This window comes from Glandiceps talaboti, chromosome 12 (genome assembly GCF_964340395.1).
Source record: "Glandiceps talaboti chromosome 12, keGlaTala1.1, whole genome shotgun sequence".
Lineage (NCBI taxonomy): Eukaryota > Metazoa > Hemichordata > Enteropneusta > Spengelidae > Glandiceps > Glandiceps talaboti.
The window spans coordinates 13,497,598-13,523,101 of record NC_135560.1 but is presented as its reverse complement, the minus strand read 5'-3'; the positions used below and the strand labels follow the sequence as shown (position 1 = coordinate 13,523,101).

General features: G+C 34.4%; 2 protein-coding genes across 2 annotated transcripts in view; both read left to right on the top strand.

The window, feature by feature from the left end:
* The first annotated feature begins 3,842 nt into the window (after nucleotides 1–3,842).
* Nucleotides 3,843–13,530, top strand: LOC144443301 (osteoclast-stimulating factor 1-like). Its single transcript, XM_078132740.1, has 9 exons — nucleotides 3,843–3,999; nucleotides 4,959–5,005; nucleotides 5,637–5,687; nucleotides 7,083–7,146; nucleotides 7,650–7,741; nucleotides 8,004–8,123; nucleotides 8,651–8,729; nucleotides 9,402–9,494; nucleotides 10,121–13,530. Exons 1-9 carry the CDS (start codon nucleotides 3,957–3,959, stop codon nucleotides 10,168–10,170), a joined length of 639 nt encoding a protein of 212 aa, XP_077988866.1. The 5' UTR covers nucleotides 3,843–3,956; the 3' UTR covers nucleotides 10,171–13,530.
* Nucleotides 13,531–17,671: 4,141 nt separating this feature from the next.
* LOC144442963 (6-pyruvoyl tetrahydrobiopterin synthase-like) overlaps nucleotides 17,672–25,504 on the top strand; it is a 9,129-nt gene continuing 1,296 nt past the window's right edge. Inside the window, exons 1-3 of the mRNA XM_078132337.1 lie at nucleotides 17,672–17,790; nucleotides 24,477–24,577; nucleotides 24,874–24,896. Coding sequence (XP_077988463.1) covers nucleotides 17,672–17,790; nucleotides 24,477–24,577; nucleotides 24,874–24,896 — 243 coding nt within the window. The remainder of the gene's footprint in view (nucleotides 17,791–24,476; nucleotides 24,578–24,873; nucleotides 24,897–25,504) is intronic.

Below are 25,504 nucleotides of genomic sequence, written 5' to 3'. Positions count from 1 at the left end.
AAGAATTCAGTTTCTGTTGATATCAACCAATCCAATAGAATACTGTGGTCAAATGAGATCATCTCTAGTAACTGGATAAACAGTTTGTGAGGGTTGCACACTTCACATATCTGCAAGCATACATTTCTGTTTACTTCTTTTTCTGTCTGGTGATGACTGAAATAAGAACACAGATTATCCAAGTTATCATTGTTGACTAACATGGTGGGGGATTTCACCTCTATGAAGGGTCTAATCTCAAGAAAGTGACTCACTATGTCTTTCATTTTCACTGCTTTGTAACATCTTAAAGATGAGATCAGGCAATCATTAAAAAAATTCTGTGAAAAGTATCTTTCAAAAAATGAAATTTCTGAATGCACTGCCACCAGACACAAAGAAATGTGTCACGAAATGTGCCAACACATTTTTTAATTTATTTGGATAAATAAAGATTATTATTACTGTAAAGGTATCACACAAACAAAAGTCTATTTTCATAAATATATGCGTGAAATATATACCAAAGAAGAAATTTGGGGAAAATAACGTTTGAATATACAAAATTAATGTATCATATAACTTAGGGAAAAGGGAGGAGAGAAAAAAATTATTAGGAAGAGGACAAGGGGAGGAGGGAAGGTGGGAAGAAACAGAATCGTGCGAAAAATGAAGGAGGGGAGGAGGGCAACAGAATGAGGAAAAGAAAAGAAATGAAAGGTGGGGGAGTAGAAGGGAAAAGAGGAACAACAACTATTAATTGCTGCCAGATAAAATAGGAAATGTAAAATACTTACATGATTTTGATAGCATTGTTATATAGTTTGACAGCTAACAACATGGCTGATACTAGAGTCTCGTCCTGATCACAATATAATTGACATAACCACTGAGATAAACTAAACTTTGTCTTGATATCTAGCTTACAACACAGAAACTCTGACAACACTTCCAGGCATCTCAAGATTTCACTAGGTGATACTGAAAGATAAAGAGTACATCAAACACTTAGTTCAGAGAAATTGGTTTGAATCTCAAAGTGCAAAATTAAAAGACTTATGATAAGGCCCCTTTGTCATTCATCTGATTCAGTGACAAGGCCCCTTATGTTATTCATTCTAACTCATACTAACAAGGCTCCTTATCTCACTTATGATATGCTAACAAGGACCCCTTATGTCACTCATCTCAGATTCATGATTAATGACATAGCCCCTCACCAGGCTTGGACTTGTAACAGGCCCAATACGTCACACATCTCCAAGTTATAAATGCAAAGACCCAAAAATTCATACTTGTCATTTTCAGGGTTATCTGTGCGAAAATATAATAAGCTTTAATAAGTCATTAGTCAGACAATACAAGTCCTACCTGTTTTCAGTAACTGATAAAGTTCCAAAGACAGACAACAGGCTGCAAGAACCACAGATGATAATGATCTCAACATTCTCCTATCTCCTTCCATCAGTCCCGGATCAGCTGGTTGCAAACCATCCATCAAAACGTTTCCTCCAAAACCAACAAACCCATCACTGTAAGGTACCATATCAAGCATACCATCGGTTGTCATGGAAATCACATCAGTTGCCATGACGACACAAGATGACTTCCATTCAGCTGATGCTTCATTACTGTTACAGTAATGCAAGATATGGTTTATGATATGCAACACTTGCTTACAGAGTTCAGAATCAGTTGTCTTCAAACATGGAAACAGTTTGTGACAGGTATTGAGAAATGTTTGAGATTGATATGTTGGTAAATGTTTGACTATTTCATTGCAAAGATCTACAAAGGCCATTAAGACAGTTGGTGTGGATCCCAGGCGATTCTCCGTGGTGTCATCGTGAATGTAGTCAAGTATATCTAACATACATGTCTCTAACAGCTTCAAGTATTCCACCAAAATATCTGCAAAAAAACCCAAAAAAACCTTCATTTACTGATACTGTGGACTGTGGATTAAATTGTATGTAAATAGGTTTCCAAAGTTTTCGACTTTTTGCCTGGAAATGATGTAGTTTTCATAGGTTACATCAGTAAGTGATGTCTTACCATTGTTTTCAACATCCCTCCATTTCCACTCAACACATCCAGAACACTGCTGTGGGTGAGTTTGTTGATTTGCTTCAAGTCTATCCAGTATGCACACAGTCCTTAATCTCCTCAGCAATCCTTTCCACGTATCAAATGAAAATACTCTAAAGTTGACAATATTCAGAGAATAACAACCAGTAATCACTGTCTTCTCTTGGAATGCAAGTAACAAGTCTTGTAGAAAGGTGTCTGGAAGAAGCTACAAAGCAAAGAAAAACATAACTATTTTTGGTCCCACACTGTCAAGCCAGATAGTCAAGTCTCTGGGCTATGTAACAAAAACATATTACCGGTAAATGTTACCATTTATCAAAATTTTGATTTTTACTCGGCAAAAAGTTACTCATTCCACTTGGAAGTGATATTCATGGATTTATGATGACAAGAGGTAGGATTTAAATTTGTTTTTTAAATTCAATATTGAGATACAAAATACATCATAATATTCTGATAGTGGAATGAGACTGACAAAATTTGAAAAACACATTCAACCGCAGATCCAAGTATTCAACATTCCTTCTGAATCCCCTTACACTTGCTTATCAATGAATATAAGGGAAAGTTAGTTTTCATTCAGTAAACCAACCTGTTTTGAACAGCTGAGTAAGATAGCAATAATGGCTTTACTACTGCTGAAGGCAACCAATAGGTCTTCATGACCAAGCAGGCAAGTCTGAAGATGAAAACATGGATTTCAATTAAAAGAAATAAATGAACATGAAAGAGATGAATTTGTTGACAAATACATTATCACATTCGGACTATTCCTCTCCATGTAAATTTCAATGCACAAAGTCAAATTTGGGGTCTTAATATCTATCCAAACCACAACTTTTGAGATGATAAGATTTAGCATATGCCAATCTCTAGGCTACTGATCAACCAGGCTAGAAATTGGAACTGCACCTAAAAGTGCATTATATATATATATATATATATATATATATATATATATATATATATATATATATATATATATATATATATATATATATATATATATATATATATATATATATATATATATATATATATATATATATATATATATATATATATATATATATATATATATATATAAATATATATATATATAAAATACTTACCAGGCTTCTCAGAAACTCTTTATTTTGTACCAATAGCAATCTTATCTCATAGATTTCTTTACAAATATTGCCTTCACTGTTGTCAAATAAATTGCTGATTGTAGACAATCTTATCAATACATCACTTTGATTGATTTCTGATGCAATCAACATCAACTTCACCACAACTTGGTTGTCATAGTTACATAAACACTTCTGTTGTAGTATTCTGCGATAAATATTAGAAACTGTGGGTACCGCTGATGCATCATCACTGAATGACTGTAACTTTATTTTCTGAAAATATAAAGCAAAGGTTAAACTTTAATACAGGTGGTCATTTATCAAAATACACTAAATTGTAGCTTGTAAACATAATACATATTATAAAATAGTACTGCTTCTGTGCCATTGGGCCATTTTTTCCCTTAGTGATCTTCCCATGTATTACTGTAGTTTTTACTATTGACATTACCTTTGAGATCTGTGATACCTCCATGTCATCTCCAATTCACATTCTGTACAGATGAGTTGCTCCTACATGTTCTGCAGCGTGTACGTGTGTTCGCTCGGATGTTTTGGTTCACACAGCTGATCGAAACCGCGGGAACGGGATTTGAGAATGCGAGAATACGAGATCAAGTGAAGCCCTACAAGAGACATGCGCACACCGCACAAACCCGGAAGTAGTGATAACTCTACTCTGGGTATTTACACACTGAGACTGCTCCAGCCGAATACTGTTTGTGCTACTAGCTGTCAATCGTTTTGTGGATATTTGGCATCATACGAAGAATGTCCAGACCGACAGTGGCACCTCCTAAACCCCCCAAACCAGGTAAGCCGTACTATTATTTTACTGTCATCGAAGTCCAACTCGAAACTCCAGACATACATGTATACATGTATCCGCCTTTACCACTTTGTAGAAACTTGCAGTTGCACAGTTTTCAATGTAACTAAACTATAAACTCCCATAATTTACTTTGTAATCGTAATGAAATCTTCGTACTAATCGCATTGCTTTTGATAGTATATGTGTACGAGTAATCGATCTTCAAGTTTAGTTTCTGTGGTTAATGAGACGACGTACGGGAGATGCAGATATACTGTACGTAATATAAAGGAGTGTTAAAATTATGCAAATTTAGTGAGGAACTTGACTCTTGTTTAATAGTATCACGCCTTTGAAAGTTACGTGTAAACTCCTTGTGTTGAGTGTCTCAGCGTGATGAAAATCTAACACCAAAGATTTCATATAAATATCGACAAAGCTAAGCATCGAACAATGGCGCACGCCTGACATTTTTTTGAATTTGAAATGTCTTTAAATTCCATTGTGTTCATGCACTACCGATTTCTGTGACAGCACTTTTAAAGATGTTGCAGTTTGAGATTTGTTCATGCAGATGAAATGCTTTAGTTGAATTATACCACTGAGTTAGGATTTTACTAAGTTACTGACATCATGAATGTAACTTTTTTAAGATCCAATTTGTATGAATTAACAACACAACACCTATGCTGTAGTCTGGTTCAGTCACTTCCTGGTACTCAGTTCCCCCTTTTGTACCACGTGTATATGGTATCAGTATATACTTCACACTAATAATAGACCAAATACACACATGCACTTTGTCTATATTCATTCATCAATCAAATACCAAATCAAGACATGGCAATTATTTCAAACTCACAGTTCCAAAGTGTTTTTAGAATGAACATTTCACTATCAACAACACTTGATGGTATTTGGTAACATTCTACTAAGACATGCATTGCATTTTCTAAATGCAGGTCTAGTGAAGGTTTTCCGAGCAGTATACAAATATGAAGCACAGCAGGTGAGAATTTAATAATTTATAATTGTATGTACAAAAATACTACTATGTCAAAAGAGTTTTAAAGGATGTTCTCTGAGCTATCTGTGTCCAATCATAAGGAAATGGGTAAAGCTAGAAAAAGAGATGTTACTGGCTGAATTTATTACAGTTTTGTAACGGTAATAATAAAGATAAGATGGGGTGATAGTTCACTGAGTCAGTACTGACTACGTGTATATTGATAAAGTTTATACATAGGTGACACTAGAACTCACATGGCATAGGGTTCTGTTATTTATTATCACATATGTTTACCTGATGCAACAAATTGCCATAAAAATAATAATGCAAGCACACACCTTTGTGTAGAATAATCAATCACATCTTCATTTGCATATCATTTGCATCAAGGTATGCTATAATGTTTTCAGTATTGCATGCAGTGCAAATACCACTAGTATGCATGTACACCAGTGCAAGTAATCTCTGGTACATATGTAATAATGAAAAGAATTCAGCTTATGGTACACTATGATCCCATTGTATGCAAATACATCATCTTAAACTGAGATGGATAATGATCGCAATTTTGCCAAGTTTGTAATCTTTTTTAGAATAATTATGTATATTTTTCTCCATCGTCGTCACACAGGATGATGAATTGAGTTTTGATGAAGGAGACGTCTTGTATATTCTTGATATGGTACGTAAAGTATATCCATGGTAACATTTTTATTAACTGTTTATTTTCTCTATTTAAATTAATTCTATATCCTTCAAGTTTTTACATTTTTTTTTATTATGAATAAACCATTATTAGTGTTATGTGGCTATACATATGAACCGTAAAAGTTCCCAAAATTATCATACATTGCAAAGAAATGTACCCAGATTCATAACAGTGCAAAGTTAATGTAAAGTTCTTTCCTGACAATTATTTGCGTTATCGATATGCAATGAATGCAACAACATCCCAAGACAACATAAAGCCTCACTGTAGGAATTCTTGTTGATAATTTTGAGATAAGTCTCCAGCCAGTTCATATTTATACAAAGAAAATATATAAAAGATCTCAAAGTATGCAACTAACAAACTCAGACAGGATTAGTCTATCCTTATCTATATCTTTTAATCGATTAGAGTCTCTGTAATTACCGTTTATTTCTATAATGTATCTAGGTTACATTCCTGGCCATGAAATGTATGTACATATAAAGCCAAAATGAGGGAACTGAGCCATTTTACAGCTATTTTTAACTCATGTTAAACACTTCATTTAAGCTCATCTCGTTACATATTTATCTTGAAATGAGTTAGTCTAGATAGTATCTGTGGCTTCAAATCTCAAGGTCTCTCTTCATCCCGTCTAGCTCAATTAGTCTCATGTGCCAAAAGTTGTTCATACAAATGAGTAAACCCCAATCTGTTAGGATGACATATTAAATGGTATACAACTAGTGACCTGATATGACAAATGTACCATATTTGGACATTATGTAACTGCCCCCCCCCCCCCCAATAAACACTAACTTGTTATATGGCAGAAGTCTGTGATTGATTAACAAAGACATGCTGTTATTACTGTCTGTGTGGGTGGTTTCATTTCAATGTGAAATTTCATCTCAGTATGTGAGAAGTGATTCGAAAGCCATGAATAACTTGTGGACTAGAAATAAGTATGAAATTTCCACATAACGTTTACAAGGTTCGAATTGCTACAACTGACACTTGAAAATGACACATAATGTAAACACATAATGTAAACACATAATGTAAACACATAATGTAAACACAATGTGAACAAATGTGAACACATAATGTGAACACATAATGTAAACACATAATGTGAACACATAATGTGAACACATAATGTAAACACATAATGTAAACACATAATGTGAACACATAATGTGAACATAATGTGAACACATAATGTGAACACATAATGTAAACACATAATGTGAACACATAATGTGAACACATAATGTAACTCTTCATATGAAACAAAAGTAATACAGATAAATGTACAGTCTTGCTCCATGTCCAATTCTTTTATAAGTCAATGCATTTCATCAAATTTACATGTGTTCATTACAGAAAAATGCTGATTGGTGGAAGGCCAGGTGTGGAGGGAAGGGTGGACTTATTCCTAGTAATTATGGTAATTAAATCATATTTACTCTTCGTATTGTAAAAAAACAAACATTAAAAACAATTGTATAAAGTTTACATTTTCCATTGGAAATATAGAACTGAGATGGATCATAGCACTATTTTACTACCATTTCTTTACATCTTAGATATATCTATATATATGTGTGTGTAAACGAACATCCATTTCTATGACATTTTAAAAATGATCAGTAACACTAAAAGACCACAGGCAGCACGAGATTTACACTTTACATACTTTGTAATTATTTGCTATTTATTAAGTTACAAAGACAAATTTGATTGTAGTTGTTTCACACAGTTTTTAAGTAGAAAAAAATATGTTTTATTAGTTTTGAAAATCAAAATAAAATCCCAATTCTCATCGATATTGCCATTTTTAGAACCATTTCTGGAGTCAATTGTGAAATTTCACTTTGATGTTTTACCACGGATAGCTTCTACAAGGTACCGTAGATTATTCAACATTATTGAATACTTTTCTCATTGCAGTGGAGGAAAGTATGGAGTCCATCGACAACCCATTACATGAAGCTGCCAAACGAGGAAATCTTGATTTTATGAATGAATGTATAACCAATGGAGTAAGTATAGTATAATAATCTTTATTTACATGTATACTAAACAGTTCTTTATGTATATAAGTGGTTGTCTCTCAAGAAGCCCTGTGAGGGCAGACCCTCATACATTTAGTGTTATGTAGAGCAGGAGACAACTAGAGTTCCACCAGGGAAAACCTATGTTGTTTGGTAGATAGTCAAACTGAATGAGAGCAGTAAACATGTTTTAAAAATAAAAAGTTTTAAAAAGTTTTCTTAATCCAATCATTGTTTGATTATTCTACAGGTGTCTGTGAATGGACTTGACAAGGCAGGGTCAACGCCCTTACACTGGGCTTCATATGGTGGTTACATAGATTGCATGAAAGCATTACTGGCAAAACCCAAAATACAAGTTAATGTACAGGTAAGTATTGTTGCCATGGTTACAGTTTGATCTAAAGGTGTACACACACATGCACTCGTGCACACACACACACACACACACGCATACACTCACACACACACACACAAACACACAAAACACAAAACACACACACACACACACACACACACACACACATACACACACACACACACACATACACACACACACACACACACACATACACACACACACACACATACACACACACACACACACACATACACACACACACACACACACACACACACACACATACATACATACATACATACATACATACATACATACATACACACATACAACTAAACCATACTTCTGTATAGGAGAATTTTGTTGTTAGATATTCATATGAGACTGGAATAGCCAATGGAATAAAACATAAAATTCTAACTGTGCCCTGTTAACTATAATCCTCACACTATTTGCCACGTGTCAGTTTTATAATAGATAGCTTGTAATCAGATGGTAGTAGGTACCGATAAAATGAATTGTTGTTTTGACTACAGAATAAGATGGGAGATACCCCTTTACACTCAGCTGCTTGGAAAGGACACAGAGAGGCTGTTAGTCTACTTCTTGAGAAGGGTAAGAACTCGGACATTATCAGGCTTAATTTGAATGAAACTACAGGGTAGTGTTAAGTTTTGGTAAATACCCTGATTGTGGTAGACCATACTTTAATTATACCACCTGCAATTTAAGTGAATTGGGTTAATATCACTTGGCACAGCATGTTGGAACAGCAGAGACTTGTATAACACATCTTGATTTGATAAGAACAGTTTTATGGCCTCTTTATGTGTACATGAAATGCCAGGGGAACTGGAATTCTTTGTGAACGTGAACTATTATGTAAAGTGGCTATAAAACTGTTCTTATCAAAGGATGAAATGTAATATAAGTCTCTGTGCTTCTAACATGTCAAGCTGTGCCAAGTGTTATTAATCCAATTCAGTTGTTTACTTTCCCTTTCTGCAACAGGTTGCGTTTCATCCACGGTCTAATGTCAACAGTTGTGACATAAAAGTACCAAAAAATACCAATTGGAGTTTAGTAGGCACCACTTCTGTCTAAATATTTCTCACTGAATTTTTAGCTCCATTGCACAATGAAAATCACTGTCATATACCACAATTGCTAATAAAACACAGCCCAGTTTAACTTTAGATTTTGTCGTAATAACAACATTCACATGTATCAACTAACAGCTGGCTGAAATTGTCTTTGAATTGATAACAACTGTCCTTTTCATTTCAGGGGTTAAAACAGACCTGAAAAATAATGACAAGAAATTGGCGTATGATTTAGCTAAAGAGCCAGCCACAGCTGCTCTGCTAAAACACACAAAAGGTAAGGTTTTGCTCTCAAAAGTCAGTTCAAACATCGCTATTATAGTTTTTACGTAATTTTTCTTTTCGACAGTCTATCATGCTCATACAGTGTAAGAGATTGAAATAATGACATATTTTAGAGATCAAGCTGAGCTTTCAGGAAGAAGCATAGGAGAGTCCACAAAGTCAACATTTTGTGATGTGTATCATTAATTTGTTCACATTAGGTATTCACTTTTCATCTTTCAGTCATCACCTGGGATCTTGAATTTTTCATAAAAGATGTTTCAATTCCAATGAATAGTGGAATGATGTCTCTCAAATTACCATGGCCTGCCAAAACTGACATTTTCACAAAACAAATGAAGTAAAATTAAGATGAATTAAAATATCACACTGTTGACGGCATCCACACCCAGAAGTGTGTCATATAATGTGTTAGAACCAAACAGGAAAATTACACCAATGAAAAACTATACCATGTTGTCTTTGTAACTTTGCACATTTTGAAGAATCTTTATGTTATGTATATTACTGTTGGTGTTTTGTTTACTCCAGTTTTACTGTTGTTTTGTTTTCTCCAATCTGATTGTTGGTGTTTTGTTTACTCCGATCTGACTGTTGGTGTTTTGTTTACTCCAATAGGTCCACAAAGAATAGCAGATGAATATGGAGATGAAGAAGACTCAGACTGAAAATGGCAGTTACCATGGCAACTGATTTGTATAATAGCTAGTTTTGGAAAATATATACGATAACATCAAATATGAAATTAAAAACACTCGAAAATTATATCATAACAGGGAGAAACTATTATAATAGGGAAACTGGGTTCTGGTTTATTTCAAACTTATGGCAATGTTTATAGATCAATAGTATTTTTTTCTGAAATTGAAAGTGATCATATATATTGAATGCATTCCAGTCTTATATGTACAAAATTCTGAAGGGACAGGTTACTAGTATCAAATGTCAATGTCAGAAATTGCACTAAAAAAATAATACCTTTCTGCTAGTGGCTACAAAATGTAAAGTTAGGTAGCATAGACTATCTGCTCCCTCAGCTGCAAAAAATTGTGAATACATCTTTAGTTTTCTCCCTGAATGTGTTGAGGGTTGTTTCTGTTTGTAGTGTCGGAGTGTCGATGTATTTTTAATCTCATAATTTACATTTCAAATCACTTTCAAAAATGGATTTAAATACTCTCTGTCTTCCAAGTTATAAAACATCTCAGTAAATTTATTTTCTTTACTGAGGAGGATGACTTTTTTTTGGGTCATCTATCACTATGACAACAACCATCTTGTCGACCATTCTGGGGACAATTAACACTTTTACTCTAGTAAAATGTCTAAAGTGAATGTATGTATTTTGGCTCTGAACTTTAATATTACCCTGGTAGTTGAGCTTTCAGTTTTTTAAGATAGACACAAACTAAAACAATCTTTGCAACATGTTGAAACAACAGTGAGAAGCTATTGAATGGACATTGATTTAATTATAGTGTCAGTTCCATAAACTTATAGTGTACTGTTTTGGGGACTTCCAATGTTTACGCTATCTTGATCACAGGGTGACTAGAATCACATAACAGAGGAACTGCTATTACCCACTTATATAACCTTAGTTTTAGTTTGTGTCTATCTAAGTAAACCAAAGCTTCAATTACCAGAGTCGTTTTTTACCTCATGTACACCAAAATATAAATTAGCATAAAAATAGAATCACTTTCACTGGCAAAATTCCGATTATCCACAAATAATAAAGGTAAATATATTTAAATAGGTAATATTCATTTGGCTATAAATATACTATAGTCAGAATTTGTTGCCAAATAAAGTGGAGCCGGAAAAATTGTCTATTTGCTCAAAAAAAATTTTAGCCCCAAAATAGACACGTTCACAGTTTACAGCTACATAAAGAATCCTTCATAGATTCATTAGACTACTTTTGCACAACCAAACAGAACAAGCCTATATGCGTTACTGCACAATGTAACTTCTGTAAGTTGTACATTTTCTTGTAGCCAACTGTCAGTATTAACAGACATATACTGCCCACCACCAGAGGCTGTACACAAGTGTACATTGTGAAATCCCATACTCAAAAAAAAAGTGAATATATATTTGCTGGAAATGGTTGTTTTGTAATCATAATATTTACTTGCATGTTCAGTGCCATTTCATTGGATAAATGGTTGGGTCAAAGGTCATGATGGGAAGGAAAGGTAGCAATCAACTCACGCAGACATAAATAGTTAGTTTCTGAATATTTTATATTTTTATATTCTCTATAAGTAGCGTATTAGATTCAGTGTAGTTTGGTACATAGGTTGCTGTCTTGTTATTTCTTTCTTTTTGTCAATATCATCAATGTTGTGTTGTGATGGGATGAAGTCCAGAACTTTTCTGTTTCCATTGTTACTGTGATATATGAGAAGCTTTTCATGTCGCTGTTCTTGTTTATGAACATTTTAATTTTCTCCATACAGAATTATCAACGGTCCATACAATGTGAAAGTGTGTCAAAGTGAATTTTTTTTTTGACTACTGAGGTTATAACACACAAGTAGTTCAAAGTTGTTATACATTCAATCTGTCTTGGTTCACATTCCTCATCAGAATGACAAATTCCATAGTTATAACTGACCACTAGGTGGCAGTATGATCAGTTGATTGTAGATGTTAGGGCGTGCAACCCCCCCCCCCCCCCTTCTGTTGATCAGCTAGTGGTCAGCTGTAACTATGTGACTATTTGTCAATCTGATGAGGATCGTTGACCAAGACAGATCGAAAGTTTAATGCTAAAAACTTTGAACAGCTTAGACAATGTGCATTAAAACCTATGTAAAGCATTTGATCTACCAGACTAATGAATACTTGTGTTCATTTTTTGTCTACAATTGTAATCATATCCTAATATATATGTTTTATCTGAACATGATAAAATATGAGAGTGATGCAGGTACAAATGTACTAAATAGAGCATTATAGAGAGCTGTCTAGAAACATCTAGAAACACAACTAAGAGTTCTATAACCTGTGAGCATGAAACCTGGAGTGCTCGTAGGCCTACATTTGTATGCTGTGAGCAACATATCACCTGTTTCAATCTACAAGCTTTGTCGGACTATTTGTGTACCGCTAATTGGCATGTCAGCAGTGACGTGATCACAGGAGGAAGAGTTTGACAAATTACCTACTCCGGAAAATTATGTACATGTACTAAATTCTCGGATATATCTCGGTATTTTTTCACACTGTGATTTACTTGGTGAACATAATCAAGGAGTGGTTTCCATGTAGTAATAAAATTAACAAGATGACAGCAAAGGTCTGGACTTTGGCCCTATAAAACAAGACAATCTCTTGCAGTTTTATTTTTAGCCATGAAGATTTATGCCTTGCCAGAGGCTAAGTGGAGATTTGCAATGCCTTTCTTTGTATGCAAGTGTTTCATTAACCAGCAGTTTTACTTAGCTATACTCTTTTTGTAGCTTTTCTATATTCCTAGCAAAATAAACTGTCTTGATGTAATATTAGAAATCGTTTTTATACAAAATATTTCTCATAATTAATACAAATAAAACATCCTAGTTTATAGAATTGTAAAATTAGAACTTAAATTGTGATGTATTTCAGAATTATGTTCTCTTCGGATTTTGATCTGTTGCTGTTATACTTGAAACCAGATTGGGACCAAACAGGAACTAGTGTCACTTTGAAACTCTCCCTGTCACAAGTATAAACCAGATTGGGAACTAATGTCAATTTGAAACTCTCCCCATCACTCTGGTCTATTTATCAGCAAGGTATTGGAGAAGAGGCTGTGTAAATTGGGGGGGGGGGGTGTTGAAATTTCCAAACAGGAATTTGTGCTGATATTTACTGACTTGGTTTCTTTGGTTGGTCAATCTTGCAGGCTGAAGACTTGACAAACTAATAAAACATTTTGAATTTTGCAATCTGTCTATCTGGATGTTTGTGTAGTTGGCTTCCTGTACTTGTAGGCAGATAGTTATTTTTTGTGGAATGTGAACCGAAGTGGTTGGGTTTTTTTTTCCTAGTGTATCCAAGTACAATTCATTCCTCTTACTTGTATCTATGATACCCAATCAACAGATGATGTTTACGCATTAAATTATGATCGTACTGATCAAAGAGTAATTGAATTTAGAATTTATATCAGTATGACAGAGTTAATCCATGTGTTCATAGGCATGCCTTTCATTGCCTGCATGTGTTTATCTGCTCTGTGATTGGATACATGGTTTGGTATATTGGCTACACCTGGCAAAACCCAAATAACATATCTCACTAGCCAAGTGCCCAGGTCGAGAAGCAACTGTACTATACTGCCCCCAACGGCCGAAAATCCTTATTCACGAATCACCATTTCGTCTGGAAACTTTCACATCCCTGGAAACTGATTAGAATTGAACCTGAAGTAGAAACTGATTGGCACGCTCTCGTCTAAAATTTGTCCGATGGTGTAATGTGACTATTTACATGTAATTATGTATTAATAATGCCTTGTACTTCTCGTTGCATGGATCCGTTGATATTGATATTTCGTTCATGCGTTTGTCAGTGTTTTATTTTTAACTGTTTAGATATTTTTTTCCCGGTTTATTGATTTGTTTGGTTTTCTATCGTAAGTTCAATCACTTGATGGCGATGGTAGAAATTTTCTAGACTCTTGGAAGGGGGAGGGAGGCTGCTGTTTACTGGTTTCATCAATATTGCAAGTTTTCCTGTAATATCTCGGGTATAATCAGAAGTGTGTGTGTCATCAAACTATGATATCACGATTATACTGCGCCGGTACATGCTTTTAAAAACATTACAACTATGTTTTTGCTGTGTTGTGCTGTTTTTAGTGTTGTGATGTCCTGTGCTTTACTGTGCTATATTGTGCTGTTGTGTTGTGTTGTGTTGTGTTGTGCTCTGTTCTGTTCTGTTCTCAGTCTGTTCTGTTCTGTTGTGTTGTGCTGTGCTGTGCTGTGCTGTGTAGTGTCGTGTCGTATCATGCCGTGTTGTGTTGTGTTGTGCTGTGCTGTGCTGTGCTGTGTTGTGTTGTGTTGTGATGTGATGTGCTGTGCTGTGCTGTGTTGTGTTGTGCTGTGCTGTGCTGTGTTGTGTTGTGTTGTGTTGTGCTGTGTTGTGTTGTGTTATGGTGTTTATCATTGTGCGCCATTATTGGAATATATACACCCATTGTATTGTTGTGGAATGAACGTGTTTTGATGGAAGAAATAAGTCAGATGTAGAATGAAAACTATGTCACCTGAAACACTGTCGTTTGTCGGGACAAATATATCTACATCGTTACATATATTGTTATATTTTCTTTGCATGCGATACAGTAAATATCTGAACAAAGTATTATTCTAGATCTGTGAGAGACATAATATTATCATACAAAGAAATATGGCAATGCTAGTGTTTTCTTTTATTCGAGGTACACGCGAATTTCGGTTACTCCCAGCTCTGTTCCAGAAGACACGGTTTTCATCAGTTAGGTTGGATATTTATATTAGTCAATTTCATTCAATCATCACTACCGTAATGATACACAGTGATGACCCAGTAATCCCATCAATAATTTGAAATTAATAACTACCACTAGAACGAACTGTCTGTTAGAAAGCATTTACGACAGGGGATCATATAAAGCAACACATATTGTATCAGCCGTAGTTGAAATTATAGCTATACTACTGTTCATGCTACTAACAATATAGTCAACAAAACGTTCAGTCAACCGTGAAAATTGACTACAATACTTATGCTATCACACATGTTGCTTTCACCACCAACTGTTGCATTGGGCTACGTACGTGCATCATACCATACAAGTTGCAGTCTAAAACGAACCCATTTCTGCCATGAGTCGAATATAATCAGCAAACTGATAGAAACACCATCTCTTTTAGGAATCAGATTCTGTTTCTCTGTGACGGTCCCACTTACTCAATGTTGTAAATGATCTGTCCAACTCAGCTGGTTACCGTAGAGATATATTATCGGATTAATATTTGTTATTGGTATTTCTCTTTTCAATGATAGTTACCAGTTTTAGGTGTGTTGTCAGGTCTGTCACTCTGACGTTTTATTTGCGAGGGAATATTAAGTTTATATCTCACTGCACTAAACACGAATTTATCCGTATTAGAAAAGTATACTTGTGTTTTTTTGTATGTTTCATCATAAACTTTGATGCCCATTTCATGTTTTGTTGTCTTCATGATAGAGAGCGGCAACCCATCAAGGTTAGACAGCCTGTTCGTACAAACAGACGTAAAACACGTGACAGGTGATAGAGCCCTAATAACAGTAAATAATAGCAATGGCGTCATATTTAATGGAGCCTTCATTAAGTACATAGGGAGGGGGGGGTCAACAACTCCCCTCCACAACATTATCCCCAACTGTTCCCGTTTTGCTCCAGAAGCACACTCCTGTATCTCCTTACAGCACAACTAACAATTGCTTCAGTGTATGGCTGTCTGTTGTGATTTGATTGATATGTTCTTCGTACCTAACCCTAACTCTAACCCTAACCCAAACCGATGTAGCAGCAGTGGGATGCCCAAATCACATAATATCACAAAATAATGCGATAACAAAAATTAAAATGCAACATCAATGAACTATACTCCCTTTTAACCCTATGCTAATAGTAACGCCAAAACCATTAAAATTATCTGTTCCACCGAATATTGGTTTATACCATCTGAATTTTTTTTTCAGCCGGGTGAAGGAGGGATAAGTATCTCTCATCGTGCATTGTATTGTACATGTGTGTTGACATAGGTCGACAACCACCTGTTGTTGTCTGGTGTACAAGAAAAGCCAGGACCGATTTTTTTAAACCTCCCAATCGGACCGCTACTTTGGTCTCTTTTCTCAGATAGAGATGGTGAACTCTTTGATCATTCTTCTACCAACTTTCGTTTTAATTTTGTATTTCTTTTAATGGTAAACATTTAGAGATGTCATGTGTAAGTGGCCAATGTCAAAAAATTACAACCAGGAGAACGGAAACCATGATATGAACAGTTAAAACTAATGTAGAATATACGTTAACGTGGAAGCTATACTGTACTTAATAGGTTCAATTGAATGTTGTATCTCAATGACACAACGCTTTGAGTTACTCCCAAATGCAAAAGTCAACATAGCGCTGCTTCAGCTGAAAACCAGAGTTATGTATGCAATGTGACAACTACCTGTTGCACGGGAAGGGGTGGGATGTGGTAATACTAACAAGGTACAAATGTTTTCAGAAACTTTGAGATGATTTTAGAGTGAAAAGTCGTAAAATAATGTTCATCCTTGAAAATATGCCGAATTTGCCAAAAGGGGTTCTTTTAAATTGACAAATACAAACGTGTTGATTATTTCAAGTTTTCCTACGGTAGACATGTTTCGGTATTTTTTGACAGTAAGCTTACTACCTCATCCAAACAACGTTTAATGGGTCATTAAAACCATGTTATATCATACATGTATTCTAACTTTTGAACGACAATTCATGACCCTATAAATACATGTTCCATTCCTCTGTCCAGCCATGAAAACAAAATATTTTACTCATCTTCACTTTACGTTTACATTTTGAAAGAATACTAGTAATATAGAGAGCACGGGTTGTTTATTTAGACTCTTGCAAATAAATATGTGTATATAGGGCGGATAGGTTTCATTTGTTTGTGACACGGATCCCCCGTATATGCAAATCAACATTTAATATTTTTTTGACCAGCTGACACTGACGTTATAACTGCTGTTGTACGATACCAAGGAGTTTGAGTAGAGAGGGATCGATTTAACATATTTGGAAAATCTAATTGTAAAAACACCGTGTTGATTGTATCATCGCAACTGTTGTCGCTCAGTATATCCATATGTGTAATTCACCAATAGGCTTGATGAACGATACCAAATCAATTATTATGGCAGGAGGATTGTGCGGGTCAAAAGTAGCATACGTACTCACAGGGGCATATTAATACGAAACACGGCACTGCTAGTTACTACATCACCATACTCACGTACATGCACATAGCCATCGAGGTTGGATGCACTGGGTGTTATCATAACTAAGGGAGATCGTTTTGTGCTGTTTTCAGTAAAGTGGTGAGATACTTTCCCACTCGTAACTTTCCCTCTTACTGGCTAGAAAGGGAGACTATGGATAAAAGAGTGACGGAGAGCAACAAATCGAGTAGTCGTAGTTCATCCACAGCGTCGCGAGGAACGCCCGATACTTTGTCCATGTCAGGTTGCAATGACAGACAAGAAATAAACGGGTAAGCCACAATACAAAGTTCACTATCATATAAGATACTTCTGAACAATATATCTTACCAAATAAATTAATAAGGACGTCTTCAATACCAAATGATTCAATTTTACATTATATATAATATGATATAATACAATGAAAATTATGGCACCTGGAACAGAATATCTGACTAATGTTGCTAAATTTCATTGTCTCGGTAAAAATTTCTTCTACAAAAATTATTACATTTTTAAGGCCTGGACAAAATAACTCACTAACCTTAATTTGTTTCATCATCTTTGTGTGTGATACCATTGTCTTAGCAAATTGTTACTGTATAAATTATCAGGCAACGATCAATTATTAAAATATTATTTAATTTCACACACAAAAAGAAGAATATTAATGTAGAAATTTGCAACTTGAAGGTTTATAGTAACATTTTTGGTCCAGTCAGCCGATAAAATGTAGCTATATTAGTAAAGTTTTCTTGCCCTCGACGACGCTGTTTCAGAGGACATGGATTCCATTGTAAACCGCCAATTCGACAAATTTTGGTATAGGCCTACTTAGGCGCAATGTCCATTTCACTCGATGTTGTCTATTTCTGTCTATTGTCTATGTCATAAGATATTACGTCGAATTTCATGGCTGAACGAAAACAAATTGTACCATGATTGTACCATTGCCAACTTGTTATAAGATAATTTTCTTTTCAAATATCGCGATTTGTAGACTAATATTTGTTGCTATGAGAAATCCCTCCATGAATTGCCAGTTTCCTTTACTGTTTAGCTGACAATGTATCCTTGTTATACAACTTCCAACTTTGAATTTTCCAGCATTAAGACATAGGTTGGTTCCAAAAACGGTATGATAGGAACATGTAATATAGTATATAGAAGTGCTATAGTCAGCATATTTCAGTAACGACGTCGACCACGTTGCAATCTATGAGTTGATGTACCCAGCAAAGTCATTCATTGACATTTTTCATCTTTGAGCAGTCACTCGACTATCTTTTTGAAAATTACAAAGACAAAACATAAAAACAAGTATCGATATCCTTGCCCCCCCCCCCCCCTCTTCCCCTCTTTTTTGGTACGATCTCTTGTTAGTGGTCTGAGGTACGATGTATACCTTACACGTGTATGAGTCGGGTCTGCGATACCACCGATTATGAACGAACGACGAAATGCACACAACGTTGCTGTACGTTTCAAAGTATTACAATGGGAAGTGCAGAATTAGAAATGGTCTGTAAAGTGTGTATCTCTAAAAGAAATTGTCTAAAATACAATTGAACATCCGAGTATGCAGGAAATAATGCGTCGCTTCTCGGATCTTACAAACGTGAGAATATACGCATCTAAGGTTTCACAATACAGATTGATGAACACGATAGTGTACGGCATGTGAACAAGTGTTTGACCTTCCACAGTTTTGTTATGTTATAGAATGCATCTATATATCTCATACGTAGAAGATGCATCGCTATCATATGCATTTTGGTAGGGTGATACGGAAGACATCTGATTGACAAGATTCGTAGGAAACATGGTTATCAAATTTGAAAACGACATCTGAAACGAATTTAACCACAGTCTGTCTACCCCTCTATGATAGAGGGACTATGTAAATCAGTCATTCATGTACCCAGATTTCACATCTGAATGTCGTACGCACAACAACGCCCATGACTCATTCAGTGCTAAGTATTTTGTACTTTCAGCCTACGTTCTAAAACTGTTAAATACTAGTTGAACGCTGTCGTAAGTTTGATTCATTCTACACGTATAATACCCATTTGGATCAAAAGTCGACCATCAATCAACAGGATGATCCTATGCTGGGTTGTGACATAGAGTAAATATATATATGGATTCTATATAATAGTCGGTATAGGGAATTCAAGTTATAAATCGTACATATGCTACAGTTGCTCCACCCCATCGATGCGATGGATATATATGTAATTAACCGATGAACAAACCTACGGTACGTGTTTATTTACAAGAGTATCCTGTTTTTGAAATATTAAGACAATTTCAGAATCTACTAACTCAGACCGTTTTATCGTGTTTTATCAGTTTGATCTTGTCTGCCAGTAATTTAATATAAATCACAGTGCATTTAACTTTTCCATATTTTTGGTTCATTTTTACCCGATGGGGTGAAATATTACACCAAATCACACTGGGAAGGATTTAATCGCATTAGCTGAATTACCTCGCTGTTACATTGATGGTACTAGTGCTACACTCTGTATACACTGGCTTGATATCCGTGTAAACGGTCGTAGTGAAAGTAGGTACATAGCATTAACCAATTTGTCAGGTGCTTAAATATATAATAAAGTTTGGTCACCTAGGCAATCATACAAGATTCACTCAGTAAAATGATAATAAATTATAAAAAAAAAAAAAATCTGCTTCCAGATACAGTTACAGTGTTTTGTTCCCTGCCCGAAAATATTAAACGGGGTTCGTTATGACATAGACCTTCCACCAACGGTTTATAGTTATGAAAACACGTTCTACATATGTTTATTGTCGTAGATACCAACAGTTTATATTGTAATTGTTTTATAAATGCCTCTGACAATACAGTTCAAGTGCAATAGCCCAAAAATACAGGACTTTAATTCCTTGTCTTTCTCACGTGGTAATAGAATGCTACATCTACGATGAAAGCATTGAAAAAAATCTCAGCCAACGTTAGTGGTCAAAAATAAAAATGGGCGAACATGTGATAAATAACATGAAGATGCATTTCAATACTTACTGATACCCTATTAATGCTAATTCGGTTATTCACTTCTAAGAAGTAAAAAAAAGTGTAAACTAAGTAACAATTCTCTGTAATTTGATTAATTTCTGACCAAATTTTAGCGTCTAAATGTTATTTCTGTTATCATATTTCAAATCCGGTTATTCACTTCTAAGAAGTAAAAAAAAGTGTAAACTAAGTAACAATTCTCTGTAATTTGATTAATTTCTGACCAAATTTTAGCGTCTAAATGTTATTTCTGTTATCATATTTCAAATTCGGTTATTCACTTCTAAGAAGTAAAAAAAAAAGTGTAAACTAAGTAACAATTCTCTGTAATTTGATTAATTTCTGACCAAATTTTAGCGTCTAAATGTTATTTCTGCAAGATAAGACAAAATATTCAAAAAAAGTATAGATATTAAGTAATTTTATCGGGAAATGTACGGAAGCGAAAAGCTTAAGTTACAACTACCAGGAATAGCGATGTCTGGTTAACGATATGATGGCACGATCGCATGAAACACTTTAAAACTAATTACCATCCAAACTCATGTACTAGGGGTATTGAATCGAATTTAAATTGAATCTCTTTGTGTTCATTTCATCGGCCGACAGCAATACTGTTGACCAGTAGCGGGTTGCCAACATATGTTTGATCACTGAATCTGCAAACAATACCATATGAGGAGACACAGACTTATAGAAAGCGTGTTACAGTCAGTAGTATTTATTCTAAGATTCTTTTTCCCAAGATTGTTGTGCGCTTCATGAATATCTCATTGTCTCTGGCAAATTTTGTGACTGCATTGGTTACAACTACCGTAGGTCGTAAACACCGAATCTGATATACATACTGTTAATTTGTATACTTTGTACATTACTATACTGTGACTGGTGACGGGTGCATTTTCCATTTAGGATTCCATTTTATTGGCGTATGAAGTCAGGTAGTCCATGCACCAAATGAAATTTGAAGAAGAAACATTTTTAATACAGTTGGCACATAATATATATATATATATATATATATATATATATATATATATATATATATATATATATATATATATATATATATATATATATGTGTGTGTGTGTGTGTGTGTGTGTGTGTGTGTGTGTGTGTGTGTGTGTGTGTGTATGTGTGTGTGTGTATGTGTGTGTGTGTCTGTGTCTGTGTCTGTGTCTGTGTGTCTGTGTCTGTGTGTCTGTGTCTGTGTGTATATGCGTGTGTTTGTGTGTGTGTGTAAAACGTAAACACAAATAAAAACTATATGGTCTCAACAAAACTCAACTCAAAGGGTTTCCAAATGTTCTGACTATAGCTTTATCAGATGTATAAATATATATATATATATATATATATATATATATATATATATATATATATATATATATATATATATATATATATATATATATATATATATATATATATATATATATATATATATATATATATATATATATACTACACTAAGCCTGCAGCTGAAACTCAACTGACGATTCGACTGGTGTCATACGGTCATATTGATCTGCCATATTTAACATACATCGGTACGTGCAACCGTAATCAAAACCCCATTAATACAATTTTCAAACTTTCGAGTTAGCATCCGAAAGAGAAAAGTATTTGCATTGATTAATTTTGATTCTTACTATTATGATGAAAAACGGTGTGAATTGCAATGTATTAATATATGTCCATTTATCATGGTGTATTAACGGCACTAGCTGCAACTAGGATATGTTTTTCAAATAACCAAAAGATGCATTCGTTGAAAATTGGCCGATTATTATAAAAAAGACATTGTATAAGAACTGATTCTGGGTTTGATTTTTCATTTTTTTAAATTTCTAAAAGGCATGGATATTATGTAGTCCACAGTTGAATCAAAACAAAATGATATTTAATGTATTACTATCAACTACTTGATAATTAATGAGTATAGCCTTAGAAAGAGAAATAGCTAGAATCAAAGGGTGGTTATAAATAATTTAAAAAAATAATTCCTCAATAAATCGATGATAAACAAACAATATGATACTAGTCATTTGTATTCACAACATGTATATAGTACGATGTACCAAATTTCTTTTTTATTTAGTGGCTTAAGGTGACCGGATTTCGTTAAATGTCCATAACCATCTGCCTTGTCGTTCTCGCACGCCAGCCACAGTATACGTTTCCGTCCGTTAACCTAATATGGAAACTTGTGCGTGTTGTAGCGATGCAGTAAAGGGGTATGTGGTTTTACGACGATACTGCCTTGTATAGAAGACTACTTATATATACTCCAATTTCATGAAAGTGTTAATTATGTACAGTTGTCTTCAACAATGGCATATATAAATGTAATGGAACCTGGCGTAATGAAAATGTAGCGATAAGTTTTTTTATTTTTATTTTAAGCCAGACCATGAAAAGAAGCAATATATATTTTTCATGTTGTCTAGCCAGATGACACTGTTTCAGGTGACCTGCTTTTCATTGCAAATAAATAAAGAGCTGGTGCTTTTTTCCAACTCTAGTTTATAATCGTTGACGTCATTATTGACGTCATCCATGTGTATATAGCTGTATAACATACTATTCCATAATATTATATTGTATGCTACATCATTTACTACAGGATACGTCAGTTTTGCACTCACGCTTCTGCAATGAATACACACGACAATACCAAAAAATATTTAGAATCTAGAAGAAATGTTGTAATTTAATCATTTAATCACTGTCATACTCTTTCTTTTCAGATAAAATTACCCCATTTTCTTTGTTTATGACTACCCGTATAAAGATAACGCCTTTGAAAATCACTACTAATGAAGTTACGCTCGTTTTTCACGGGCAATGTTCTCGGTTCAACGAGAACCAAAGCGGCACACACATACAATGCAGATATACTCGGATTATAGGTGATTTGCCCCGATGTTACAAACATCTAACAAAGGCTGGTGTCAATGAGCCTACTTACAGCATTTCAATAATAATTTACTATGAAATGCTAATGCTTTGAGTCATCTTGCTTTGCCTAAGTAATACCTACATGTATTTTTAATACAGTGACGGTCAATCGTTCTAAAATACTCTCTTGCCTCTTATCGGTAAACTTGATCGTAATGTAAGGAAGAGCATTGGCACCACTAACAATTAATTAAGAATTGTATCAATTTGGTGTTCACATTACCAGTGGTTTAAACCATGGCTACGTTATCTGAAACAGCAAGGCGTCTGGGTTGAAATAATCTTACTTCTATTCTATTCTATTCTATTCTATTCTATTCTATTCTATTCTATTCTATTCTATTCTATTCTATTCTATTCTATTCTATTCTATTCTATTCTATTCTATTCAATTCTATTCTATTCTATTCTATTCTATTCTATTCTATTCTATTCTATTCTATTCTATTATGTTTCTGTTCTGTTCTGATCTGCTCTGTTCTATTCTATTCTATTATGTCCTATTCTATTCTATTCTATTCTATTCTATTCCCCCACATGACATGTGCTCAGAGTGTTCTGCAATTAAGTTTTTGTATATAGCTATTTTAGTTATAAATTGTAATGACATGCCAAATAGAATTTAACAACAAACAAACAAACGAACGAACAAACAAACAAACAAACAAACAAACAAACAAACAAACAAACAAACAAACAAAACCCAAAGACTGTTTCTACTTATTTATCTAAGTTGATATGAGATTGTGTGTCTAAATAAGGTCAGATCGATGTATGTCCGAAACGTCAATTTTTTTTTAATCTACTACTCTACAATTCTACAAGCCTCTATAAAACTACGTAACGGGACAACAGGAAGTTTCATCTTGAACCGGTTTATCGTTCTTTTGAAACATAATTTGCTTTATATTTGAAACTAGTAGTTTTAGACCAAAGATACAATAAAATTGACATTTATTTCGTTTCTTTAGCAGCAGCTACGTCGAGACCGCAGACCTTGATGATATCAACCTACCTAAGGGGTCGTACAGTCAATGCGAAAACCCTGGTGATTTCGGTCCTGACATTAGAGGTGCGTACAAAAAGTTTTACAACCAATGCAGTTGTTCCGAAAAGTCATTTAAAGATCATGCAAAGGAAAACACAAAAAATGGCAAATAAAGCAAACGAACAATATACAAACCATTGGCTTAACTTACGAAATACTTGTAATGCTTGTTTTTTTCAATAACAGAATTTCTGATGAAATGAAATGCTAAAAATTAGGATTCGCTTTTATATCTAATTTCTGTTGGTTTTGTTGTGAACAACATACAGTACCGTTTTTGAGTTGGACAAAGTTAATAATAACTATATTTTCTTCTACAGTTGAAGTTGTCGTGCGAAGCGAGGTAAGGGATAATTTTTTTCTGATGATCATCTGCCATATAAAATAATACACTCTTTCAGATATGAACTACTTTCATTCTGGTGATTTTAATAGTACAATGTAAAATCATTTAGAGCGACATAGCACACATTTTTTTAATCTAATTTTTTGCATTTCGATTTTAGTGTCATGTAACAAATAAAGCTATTCACTTTTAGTGCGTCCACTCAAATGAATGATTAAAGCGGTTAACTTTTCACATATAGAACTGAAAATTATCACTTTGGTGAGCTGTATAACAGATATGACGTACGTGTTTCACTGTTCAAAACATCCCAGTCGTTAAATCTGTAAAATACTTTCTAAAATCGTGTGAGAATTCTGTCATAAACCAGTGATTTAACCAGGTTTTGTCCAATGAAGTGAATTTAGCAGCGTTGACGTATTACTGCCAATGATTCTCAATTTGTATGTACTGGACCAGGTTCTCTGATTGGCCTCACTATACTTGTACTCGTCTGCAATGTAACAAAACTTTTCGATATTCACTACACTTTTTAAAATAATTTTAAGACGTAAAAGATTTTGGGACAATTGTACTAGATTTGACTCATTCTCTGGATTTTCTTC